Source organism: Sylvia atricapilla, chromosome 4 (assembly GCF_009819655.1).
Source record: "Sylvia atricapilla isolate bSylAtr1 chromosome 4, bSylAtr1.pri, whole genome shotgun sequence".
Lineage (NCBI taxonomy): Eukaryota > Metazoa > Chordata > Aves > Passeriformes > Sylviidae > Sylvia > Sylvia atricapilla.
This window is the reverse complement of record NC_089143.1, coordinates 31,923,881-31,935,711: the sequence shown is the minus strand read 5'-3', so window position 1 is coordinate 31,935,711 and position 11,831 is coordinate 31,923,881. Positions and strand designations below refer to the sequence as shown.

Genomic DNA, 11,831 nt, shown 5'->3' with positions numbered 1-11,831 from the left:
AGTGGGATCCTCATTTCCTAAATCCAGATCCCCACTTTCCTAAAATTGGATCCTTCTTCCCTAAATCGGATCCCCCTTTCCTAAAATCAGATCCCGCTTCCCTAAATCTGAATGGCCCTTTCCTAAAATTAGATCCTTCTTGCCTAAAATTGGATCCCCCTTCCCTAAACTGGATCCCCCTTTCCTAAAACCATGTCTACCTTTCCTAAAGATGGATTTCCCTTCCCTAAATATGGATCCCCATTTCCTAAATACAGATCCCCTTTTCCTAAAATTGGATCCCCCTTTCCTAAAACCAGGTCTCTCTTTCCTAAACACGGATCCCCCTTTCCTAAATCTGGATCCTCATTCCCTAAAATCAGATCCCCCTTTCCTAAATCTGGATCCCTCTTCCCTAAAATTAGATCCCTCTTACCTAAAATTGGATCCCCCTTTCCCAAATTTGGATCCTCTCTCCCTAAATTACATCCCTCTTCCCTAAACCAGACCCCCTTCCCTAAATACGGATCCTCCTTCCCTAAAATTGGAACCCCTTTTTCCTAAATCGGATCTCCCTTTGCTAAAACCAGATCCCCCTTTCCTAAAATTGGATCCCTCATTCCTAATTTTGGATCCCATTTCCTAAAACCAAGTCTCCCTTTCCTAAATATGGATGCCCCTTTCCCAAATTTGGATCCCCCTTCCATAAAATCAGATCGCTTTCCCTAATTACGGATCCCCTTTCCATAAATATGACACCCACCCCCCCTTTCCCTAAAATTAGATCCCCCTTCTCTAAAATTGGATCCCCCTTTCCTAAACAAGGATCCCCTTTTCCTAAAATCGGGAAAAACAACTTTTTAGGGTCTTTTTTTTTATTATTGGTGAATAAACCACTGCGGTCACCAAACCCCTTTCGTGCTCTGATGTTTCCTTCTGTGGCCTTGGAATTCCCACCTTTGGGAACCCCTGGGAACAGCTGGGGCAGCACCTCCTGACCCCAACCCGAGCTTCAGCTCCTCGCCAAACCCCATAATTCTGCATTGTTACCCCATGGAAAATCCCAAGATCCCTCTGAGGGTTTCACTTCCCCGCTTTGGGATCGGGGCCCCGGGAGGAGGGGGAGGGGACAGGGGACAGGGAGGGGAGGGTGGTTTCACTTCCCTGCAGGGACGGCGGAGGCAGCGCCGGGTCAGGGAGGCACCCCCAGATCTCTCGGGAGGGTTTGGGGGGTCCTGGACATGGCTTGGGCTGGGGAAGAATTTGGGGGAAGCCTCACGGGTAAGGGGGGATTTTTGGGGGTCACGAGTTTGGGGTTTGGGGTTGGGATTTGGGGTTGGAGGGAGTGAAACCAGCCCGGAATTTGGGCTGTGGGGGAGGATTTTCCCTCAAAATTTGGCACTTTGGGGAGACAAGGTCGGGACCAGGAAAAGGTTTTGGGGTTCCCCACCGGCTCAGGGATTGTGGGAATGTTCATGGGGGAGTCAGGGATGTCCCCAACCCCATCTCAGGGACCCCAGGGCTGTGTCCCTCCCTCTTGGTGGGACGGACCTGGGCAGGGGACACTCAGGGGTGCCAGGGACTGTCCTGTCCCCCACTGTCACCCTCAATGTTCCCACAGTCATCCTGGAGTCTGAGAGCAGCGAGGAGGAAGAAGAGGAAGAGGAGGAGGATGAAGAGACTCCTGGCCAGGTCTGGCTTCCAGGCTCCTTTTCCATTGGATTTCCCGCTCATGATCCCATAAACAGGGGGATGAAGCGGGGGGGGTTGCCCCATGTCCGATTCCGGGGGTGACATTGGCACGGTGTCCCCGGCATGGCTCAGGATCGGCCAATGGAATTCCGATGAAATACCCTGTTGGAATTCCATTGGAATGCCAATGGAATACTCTGCTGGTGCCAATGGAATGCCAATGGAATTCCAATGGAATAAGGATGGAATACCCTGCCCCTGCCAATGCAATTCCAGTGGAATGCTAATGGAATGCCCTGTGTGTGCCAGGCCAATGGAATTCCACCCCAAGGCCATTATCCCAAAGGCCATCCCAATGGCCATTCTCAATGCCCATTCCATCCATCCCAATAAAATTCCATCCCAAGGCCATTCAATGCCATGACAATATCACACCATGCCAACACCATGACGTTTGCCGATGGAATTTGATGCCGATGGAATTCGGTGCAAATGGAATCTGGTGCCAATGGAATCCAGTGGCAATTGAATTTGGTGCCAATGGAACTCCGTGCTGATAGAACTCTGTCCCCGTGGAATTTCATGCCAGCCCAGCACCTCATTCCCGTTTTTCCCACCACAGCTCTCGCCCCTGGATCTGGTGCCAGGCAACACCGAGGCTCGGCTGGCCCAGCTGGAGGAAGGTGAGCCCTGTCCCCTCCTGCTGTCCCCTCCTGCTGTCCCCTCCTGCTGTCCCCTCCTGCAGTCCCATCCCCGTGTCCCCAGTGTCCCTTGCCCCTCCCTGGCCCCTGCCAGGCAGATCACAGGCAGGACGCTCCGGTGGCACTGTCCCCTCGGTGTCACCGTGGTGTCACCCGCAGCATCTCAGGCACTGCTGGCTGAGCTGGCGGCGCTGGATGCCAAGGTGGAGTTGGAGCAGCAGTGTTGGCAGCGAGCCCAGGCCCTCACTGCCCAGGTGAGGCCAGGGACAGGTCCCTAAAAGTGTCCCCTCATGGAGACAAATGTGCCAGGACACCCTCAGGGCACGTCGGGCTCGAGGGGTGTGGGGAGAACCCCAAATCTGTCATTCTGGGATTTTGGGATCCAGGTGGAGCAGGAGAATATGCGACTGGAGAGGCTGAGCCTGGCCAGGACCCCAGAGGTGACCCCTGAGGTGGCCCCAGAGGAGGTGACACCTGTGATGGCCCCCGAGGTGACCCCACAGGACATGACACCTGTGATGGCCCCTGAGGTGGCCCCACAGGAGGTGACACCTGTGATGGCCCCAGAGGTGGCGCCACAGGAGGTGACACCCATGGAGGTGTCCCTGGAGGAGCCTCCTGTCCCTGCCCAGCTCCCAGGTGAGTTAAAGGTGTCCAATCCCATCCCGTCCCAAACCACCCCATCCCAATCCCATCTCATCCCAACCCCAACCCATCCAATCCCAACCCCAACCCAAACCCATCCAACCCCAGCCCCAATCTCAATCCCAACCCCAATCCCAACCCCAACTCAAACCCATCCAACCCAAATCCATCCAAACCTCAACCCCCACCCAAACCCATCCCAACTCCAACCCAAACTCATTCTCATCCCAATCCGATCCTCCCCCACTTCTGCCCCACTGTCCCCTCCCGCTGTCCCTGGAGCCGTTCCCAGGCTCCGTTTTGGTCTCACCGAGCGAAAGCGACACCGAAATACAACCGCGGCTGCTGAAACCCAAACCTGAACCCGAAACCCGAGCCAAACTTCCCCTTTCCCATCCCGCCTTCCCCAAGGCGCTGCTTCCACCTCTCGGCAGCCTCGGCATCATCCCAAAACCTCCCTGTCTGGGGAATTCCCAGATTTCAACCCTGGGATGACCCCTGGGGGGGGGGGGGGGGGGCACCCAGGGGTGTCACCCCAATGTCACCCATGTCATGGATCCCGTTCCAGATTCCAAGAGGGATGCTGGGGACACGGTGGGAATGGGGTGACCAGTGGGGTCACAGCTCTGGGATGGCTGTGCTGGCCCTTTTTCAAGCCTTTTTTTTTTTCTCCCCTTTCCAACCTTTTCTCATCCCTCAATTCTCCCTTTTTCCAACCATTTCCCCCACACACACATTTCCCACTTTTTTTCTCCTACGTTCCCACTCCCCATTTCCCCCATTTTTTCCCTCATTCCCCTTTTTCCCAGCTCCCCAGGAAGATCCGCCCCAGCTCCATGACCTCCAGGTGCAGCTGCAGCAGCTCCAAACTCAGGTACCCCCCGACACCCCAAAACCTTTCCCAGCTCCTCCTCCTCAGGAAGGGTTTTTGGGATCAAGCCCCACCACAATGTCCCAGAGCTCAGGATGGGATTTTTTTTAAAGGATTTTTTTGGAATTTTTTACGGATTTAATGGAATATTCACTGATTTGTTTTTTTCCACGAATTTTTCACAGATTTCTCACGGAGTTCTTGTGAATTCTTCATTAGGTTTTTTTGCAGAATTTTTTTGCAGATTTTTTTGCGGATTTTTCATTGATGTTTTTGCAGATTTTTCGGGGATTTTTTCAATGACTTTTTTGCGGATTTTTTTACAGACTTTTTGTGGATTTTTCAAGTGATTTTTTCACTGATCTTTTTTGTGATTTTTCATTGATTTTAGTGGATTTTTTCAGCTTTTTCACTGATTTTTGGGGGGATTTTTAATGGATTTTCCACGTGAATTTTGCATTAAATTTTCACTCAGTTTTCATTATTTTTTCGCAGCTTTTTCACGTGGATTTTTCATGTGGGTTTTTTTTCACGTATTTTTTGTGCATTTTTTGTGGAGTGTTTGCAGATTTTTCGTGGATTTTTTGCGGATTTTACACGGACTTTTTTGTGGATTTTTTTCATGGATTTTTCACATGCATTTTTCATTAATTTTTACTGACTTTTCCTGAAATTTTCATTGGTTTTTTTGCTGATTTTTCACTTATTTTTTGCTGATTTTTCACTGATTTTTTTAATGGAATTTTTGTGGACTTTTCATTGGTTTTTTGTGGATTTTTAATGGATTTTTCACATGGATTTTTCACATGGATTTTTCACGGATTTTTTCACGGATTTTTTCACGGATTTTTTTTGCGGATTTTTCACTGACTTCATGAATTTTTTTCCATGGAATTTTCGTGGATTTTTCATGGTTTTCATGTGGATTTTTTCACTGATTTTTCACTGATTTTTCACTGATTTTTCACTGATTTTTCGTGCATTTTTCGCGGAATTTTCACGGCTTTTTCTTGGTTTCCCAGATTTTCTCCCAGATTTTCTCCAGTTCTCCCCGGATTCCTCCCAGATTTTTCCCCAATTTCTGACTGATTTTTTCCCCCGGGTTTTTCCTGGAACTCTCCCACATTTCTCCCAAATTTTCCCCAGATTTCTTCCGGCTTTCTCCCTGATTTTTAACAGATTTTTCCCAGATTTCTCACGGATTTCTCCCTGATTTTCCCTTGGCACAGCTGGATCTGGAGCGGGAGGAGCGGCAGCGCCTGCGGGCGGCCCTGGGCGCCAGCCAGAGAGCCCTGAGCTCCTTCAAGAGAGGTCAGCGGTGTCCCCTGTCCCCTCCCGGTGCCACCAGGGCCACCAGTGTCACCTCGTGGGTGACAGGGACATGGCTGTCCCCACCCAGAGCAGGTGGCCATGGTGGCATCACCCTCATTTCCCCCTTTTCTCTCCCTTTTTTCCCCTTTTCCCTTTTTCCCCCCTTTTTCCCCTTTGTCTCCCATTCCCCACCTCTTCCCCATTTTCCCATCCTTTTCCTCCCTTTTCCCACCATTCTTCCCTCCCTTCCCCACTCCTTTTCCCCACCCTTTTTACCACCATTTCCCACATTTTATCCCACTCCTTTCCCCGCTTTTTCCATCCTTTCCCCCTCCTTTTTTCTTTTTTCTGCCTTTTCCCCATCCCTTTCCCAACTTTTTCCTTCTCGTTCCCCACCCTGCTCTCCCCCTTTTTTTTCCTGTTTCCCCCCCTTTTCTCCCCCCTTTTCTCCCCCCTTTTCTCCCCCCTTTTCTCCCCCCTTTTCTCCCCCCTTTTCTCCCCCCTTTTCTCCCCCCTTTTTCCCCCTTTTTCCCCCTATTCCCCCCTTTTCTCCCCCCTTTTCTCCCCCCTTTTCTCCCCCTTCTCCCCCTTTTCTCCCCCTTTCTCCCCCTTTTCTCCCCCTTTCTCCCCTTTCCCCTCTCCTCTTTTTTTCCTTTCCCTATTTTCCCACCATTTCCCTCCTTTTCCCCTTTTATCCCTGTTTTTTCCGCTTTTCTCTCCTGTCTTGTCCCCTCCCCGGTGCCACCCCCCACTGTCCCCTCAGTGTCCCAGATTGTCACCCAGGATTACTGCCAGGCCCTGGAGCAGCTGGAGCTGGAGCAGGAGCTGCGCTGCCACGCCGAGGCCTTCGCCCACCAGGTGACACCGAGGGGTTGGGGACACTCCTGGGGGTGACAGGGAGGTGACAGAGGCGTCACAGCACCCATAGGTGCATCCCAAAGGAATGGGATGATCCTAAACTGGGGAAAATTCTGGGATGGAGCTGGGTGGGATTGATGGAAGGCGACACTGAGGGGTTGGGGACACCCCTGAGGTGACACTGAGGGGTTGGGGACATCACCAAGGGTGGCAGCGGGGTGACAGAGGTGTCACAGCACCCTTAGGTGCATCCCAAAGGAAATGGATGATCCCAAAATTCTCCCTGGGGATGGAGCTGGGTGGGATCCACTGAAGGTGCCATCGAGGTGACATCTCAGTGACACCTTGGTGACACCTCAGTGACATCCCCAGATGCTGCTGGAGCAGAAAGAGGCCAACAGGCAAAGCTCGATCCTGCTCAGGAGCCGCGGGGCCGAATCCCAAGTCTTGGAAATGCTCCAGGAGCTGGGAAAACTCCACCGGGAACTGGAGGAGACACGGCGGGAACAGCGGGACACGGTGAGGGACTGTCCCCAAATTTGGGGACATTGAGGAGCATGATTTTCTGGGATTTTCCAGGATTTGGGGGGATTTTGTGGGATTTTCTGGGAGGAGCATGATTTTCTGGGATTTTCCAGGATTTGGGGGGATTTTGTGGGATTTTCTGGGATTTTCTTGGATTTGGGGGATTGGGGGGGGGGGGGGAATTTGGAGTGATTTTGTGGCATTTTCCAGGATTTTTGGGATTTTCCGCGATTTTCTGTGATTTTTCCGGGATTTTTCCTGGACTTTTCCTGGATTTTCCATTATTTGGGGGGATTTGGGGTCCCACAGGAGCAGGAACTGCGTCAGGCTCAGGAGTCGCTGCAGAAGGCACAGGAGGAGAAACAAGAACTCAGGGAGAGACTGGAAAAGCTGGAACAGGAAGGTGGGAATTGGAACAAGGAATCCCAGAGGGGTCCAAGGGGGTTCCAGGGTCATTCCAGAGGGATTCCAGAATCCAGAGGGACTCCGAAGGATTCCAAGGGGATTCCAGAGAATTCCAGGCAGAATCCAGAGGGTTCCAGGGGCGGTTCAGAGGAATTCCAGAGAATTCCAGAGCGATCCCAGAGGATTCCGAAGGAATTCCAGATAAATCTGGGGGGATTCCAGAGGATTCCAGGGGAACTCCCAAGGATCTCACTCCCATTCCCACCTCGTTCCAGCGCGGTCCCTGCGGGAGCAGCTGATGTCACCTCAGAGCCACCCCCAGGTGTCACCAGAGCCACCAGTGCCACCACCGCCACCGCCACTGCCACCGCCGGCTGTCACCGCCCCCGCAGAGTGGGTGACACCTCCCGGCCACCCCTGCACAGCGCTGTCCCCACCCTGCGGGGACACGGGGACAGAGCTTGCACCTCCCTGTGTCACCTGGTGTCACCTCCCTGGTGTCACCTGGTGTCACCTCCCTGGTGTCACCTCTGTCACCTTGTGTCAGCTCCTGACACGTGCTGTCACCTCGTGTCATCTCCCTCCTGTCACTTCCTGTCCCCTCGTGTCACCTCCCTGGTGTCACTTCTGTCCCCTCCTGTCCCCTCACTGTCCCCTCGTGTCCCCTCCGCAGTCCCCTGGCCGCCCTCAGGAGGAGAAAAGCGACGAAAACCCCGGAGCAAAGTGAGTGACATCGGAGTGTCTCCAAAGTGTCAAAGGTGACATCAGGAATGACCCCAAAGCGTTACAGGTGACATCGGGAATGTCCCCAGAGTGTCACAGGTGACATCAGAGTGTCACAGGTGACATTAGGAATGTCCCCAAAGGGTCACAGGAATGGGGGAAGGTGACATCGGGAGTGCTCCAAAAAGGGACAGAGGGGTGGTGACATGGTGCGGTGGTGACATCAGAGTGTCCCCAAAAGTGTCACAGGGTCAGGGGAGGTGACAGCTCCACCCTCGGTGTGACCTGAGCGGTGTCCCCAACACCCTGGGGGAGGTGACAACCCCAGCCCTGTCCCCACCATGGGGAGGTGACAGGAGGTGACATTGCCGGTGCCACCCCGCAGGTGCCGCGGGGCTCGGGGGCGCTGGTGACATCGGGGACATCCGCGCCAGGGCCGTGCAGGAGATGCTGGAGCGGATCCGCAACGGGATCGTCCTGAGGCCAGCCCGGGACAGGGGACAGCAGGTGACAACGGGGACACTGGGGACAACGGCCTGGGGCGGGGCTGGCACTGCCGAGCTTCCTGGGATCCGACATTCCCGGGTCTCAGCATTCCCAGAATCCTGCCATTCTCGGGGTTCAGCAGCTCCTGGGATTTGGCATTCCCAGGATGTGACATTCCCAGGATTTGAGCCGTTCCCGGAATTCCGATATTCCCAAATTTCCCGCAGGATTCCGTGGCCAGCAGGAGGCGCAGCGCGGCGCTGGAGCTGCGGGGGATCCTGGTGGGCGGCGCTGTCCCCTCGGTGTCCCCAAAGTGTCCCCTAAGCGTCCCCAAAGTGTCCCCTCATTGTCCCCTCTCTGTCCCCAGCTGTCGCAGTGTCCGAGGCGGAGCCGCCGGAGGCGCAGCGGGAAAAATTGGGATGAGAAATCCGGGAAATTCCGGGATCAGGAATCCGGGATAACCCGGGATCGGGAATCCGGGATAATCCGGCTTCGGAAATCCAGGGAGATCCGGGATCGGAAATCCAGGGAGATCCGGGATCGGGAGCTGGAATCCATCCTGCAGCGGAGGCGCCGGGCCCTGGACGATTCCCTGGATAACAATTCCACGGAAAATCCCCTGGAAAATCGTCCCAGCAGGAATTCCAGCGGGAATTCCGCGGGAGCAGCGTGGGATGTGGCGGGTACGGAACCGAGGATGTCCCCAGGTGTCCCCTCAAATGAGGGCGGAGAGGTGACACACGCAGAGATGTCACCTCCCCCTGTCCCCGTCGCTGATGTGGCGCTTTCACCTTTTCCTAGGAATCCGGGACCGGGACAAGGACAAGGATAGGGACAGCGACAGGGACAAGGACAAGGACCGGGACAGGGACAATGACAGGGACAGGGACAATGTCCCCTTCCGGCCCCGGGGCCTTAGTGGCCTCCCCAGGACACGTCCTGTCCCCTGCCGGGTTGGGGACAGAGGGGACAACGCCTGAGCCGCTTCCGGGGCATTTCCACCCTCAATTCCCGGGATTTTCCTCCTTCCTCTCCCAGAATTTCTCACTCTCAATTCCCAAGATTTCCCACCCTTCATTCCAGGATTTTCCATCTATTTTTCCCCCAACATTTCCCACCTTCAATTCCCAGGATTCCCAACCCTCCATTCCCAGAATTTCCAGCCTCGAATCCCGGAGTTTTCCAGCCTCAATTCCCGGGTTTTCCTGTCTCGATTCCCAGAATTTCCCGTCCTCGATTCCCAGAATTTCCCCAGGATTTTCTTAGAATTTCCCACCTTCAATCCCCAAGATTTTCCTACCTCCATTCCCGGGATTTTCATCCCTCGATTCCCAAAATTTCCCATCCTCTATTCCCGGAATTTTCCATCCTCAATTCCCGAGGTTTTCCTACCTCCATTGCCGGGATTTCCAGCTTCAATTCCCAAAATTTCCCACCCTCCATTCCAAGGGTTTTCCACTCTTTTTCCCAACGATTTTCCCCACAATTTCCCCATAATTTTCAAAAAAAATTTTTCCCAATTTTCCCCCAATATTTTCCTTCCTCAATCCCCAGAATTTTCCCAGAATTTCCCAATTTTTTTTCCCCAGAATTTTCAAAAAAAAAAGCTCCCAGAATTTTCCCAAGATTTCCCCAGAAACTTCCCACAATTTCCCACCCTTAATTCCGACAATTTTCCCACAATTGTCCGAGGATTTAAAAAAAAAAAATTTCCAGAATTTTCCAGAATTTCCCCAAAATTTCTCCAGAATTTCCCACCCTCCTCGCCCAGAAATTTCCAGAATTTTCAAAAAAATTTTCCCGAAGATTCCCCAAAATTTTCCCAGAATTTCCCCTAATTTTCCCAGATTTTACCAGGTTTTCCCCAGAATTTCCCACCCTTAATTCCCATTTTTTTTTCAGGATTTTCTCAGAATTTCCCAGAATTTCTCCCCATGATTTTCCCACACTTTCTCCAAAATTTTCTCACAATTTCCCACTCTTCATTCTTAGAATTTCCCCGGAAATTTTCCCAGAATAGTCCCAAAAGTTTTCCAGGATTTTCCCAGAATTTCCCTAGAATTTCCCTAGAATTTCCCCAGAAACTTCCCAGAATTTCCCCAAAATTTCCCACCCTTAATTCCCAGAATTTTCCCAGGATTTTTCCAAGATTCTCCTAGAATTTTCCCAAAATTTTCCTCCGGAACATTCCCAGAACTTTCCCACCATTTTCCAAAAAAATTTCCCAAAAATTTCCCCAAAGTTTCCCAAAATATTCCAAAATTTTCCCCAATATTTCCTCCTCTCAATCCCCAAAATTCCCCTAAAATTTCCCCAAATTTTTCCCAATATTTCCCCCTTCTCTTCCAAAAAAAAAAAAAACCCTAAAACCTCAAAATAAAACCTGCCTCCAAGATCCTCCCTCGTCTCCATCCCTGAATCCCCAAAAGCCCAAATTCGGGAATTTCACTCCAGAAAATCAGAATTAAACCCAAATCAAATGAAATCCCCCCAAAGCTCTGGGCCAGTTTCTCCTTTTCTCTGACATCCAAATAAAATCTGTTCTTTCCCCTCTCCGGGTTTGGAAATAATTCCTGGAAAATCCCAAAATCGCCAATTTTTTTTCCAAGAAATTCTGTTGGATTTGGTGGGTTGGGTTTGATTTTTCCCTAAAAATTGAAATTTTTTTGATCGTGGGATTGGAAATATTTCAAAGGTTGGAAATGAATTTTTGGGTTTTTTTGGGTGGTTTCCTCCTGGATTTTTCTGCTCTTTTATTTTAAGGAGGAAAAAAATAAAATAAAATAATAAATTAAACCAAATGCAAATGAAATGAAAGAAATTAATGAAATGAAATAAAAATAAATTAAAATTTAAAAAAACCAAAATAAAAAAAGAAATAAAATAAAATAGAAATAAATGAAATTAATTAAATTAAAAATAAAATAAAAATAAATTAAAAAGAAACAAAATAAATGAAATAAATAGAAATAAAATAAAATAGAAATAAATGAAATGAAATTAAAAATAAAATAAAATAAAAATAAAACTATATTAAATAAAATAAAAATTAAAATTAAATAAAAATTAAAATAAAGTTAAAATAAAACAAAATAAAAAAATAAAAGAATGGAAAAGGGAAATTCCTGCTGAGCAGGAAATTTTCCTGGATTTTTCCAAATCCTGAAGGGATTTTTGGGGGGAATTTTTCAATTTCTGGAATTTTTTCCTGGAGCTTTTTTTTCCCTGGAATTTTTCCAACTCCTGAATTTTTTCTTTTCCAAATTTCCCCAAATTTCCCTCTCAAAACTCCCGGAATTTCCGCAGGAAAATCCCACCCCAATTCCCCAACCTCAGCTCCAACCCGGCCTTGGGCACCTCCAGGAATCAAAAAAAAAAAAAAATACCCCCAAAAATCAGATTTTTTCCACTTTCTCCAGAAATTTCAGGGATTTTTCCCAAAAGTTTTTGGAGTTTCAGCCCAAATTTCTTTTTCTGGTTGAAATACTTAAAAGAAATTTCACATTTTTCCAGGAATTTGGTGGGAAAAAAAGTGGAAAAAAAAAACCCTGGAAAAAAAAAATCTCGACAAAATCAGGATTTAAAGGAATCAAAAATTGTTGATTTTACTTGTTCTTATCCCCCGAAAAAAAATC

At 49.9% G+C, this 11,831-nt stretch overlaps 1 protein-coding gene across 1 annotated transcript; it reads left to right on the top strand.

Moving 5' to 3' along the window:
* The first annotated feature begins 1,220 nt into the window (after positions 1-1,220).
* LOC136360822 (shootin-1-like) lies at positions 1,221-9,899 on the top strand. Its single transcript, XM_066318443.1, has 16 exons — positions 1,221-1,260; positions 1,391-1,671; positions 2,294-2,354; positions 2,532-2,626; positions 2,759-3,011; positions 3,827-3,891; positions 5,118-5,199; positions 5,963-6,057; positions 6,430-6,576; positions 6,892-6,985; positions 7,263-7,380; positions 7,661-7,710; positions 8,096-8,217; positions 8,424-8,477; positions 8,564-8,879; positions 8,998-9,899. The coding sequence occupies exons 1-16, from the start codon at positions 1,221-1,223 to the stop codon at positions 9,174-9,176; spliced, it is 2,052 nt and encodes a 683-aa protein (XP_066174540.1). The 3' UTR covers positions 9,177-9,899.
* The last annotated feature ends 1,932 nt before the right edge of the window (positions 9,900-11,831 follow it).

Bases quoted from the DNA above. Each gene is read 5' to 3' on its own strand.
- LOC136360822 (XM_066318443.1), top strand. From the start codon at position 1,221: ATGGCTTGGGCTGGGGAAGAATTTGGGGGAAGCCTCACGG. The intron at 6,986-7,262 runs GTGGGAATTGGA...ACCTCGTTCCAG, and splicing joins GGAAAAGCTGGAACAGGAAG to CGCGGTCCCTGCGGGAGCAG. The intron at 8,478-8,563 runs GTGGGCGGCGCT...CTCTGTCCCCAG, and splicing joins TGGAGCTGCGGGGGATCCTG to CTGTCGCAGTGTCCGAGGCG.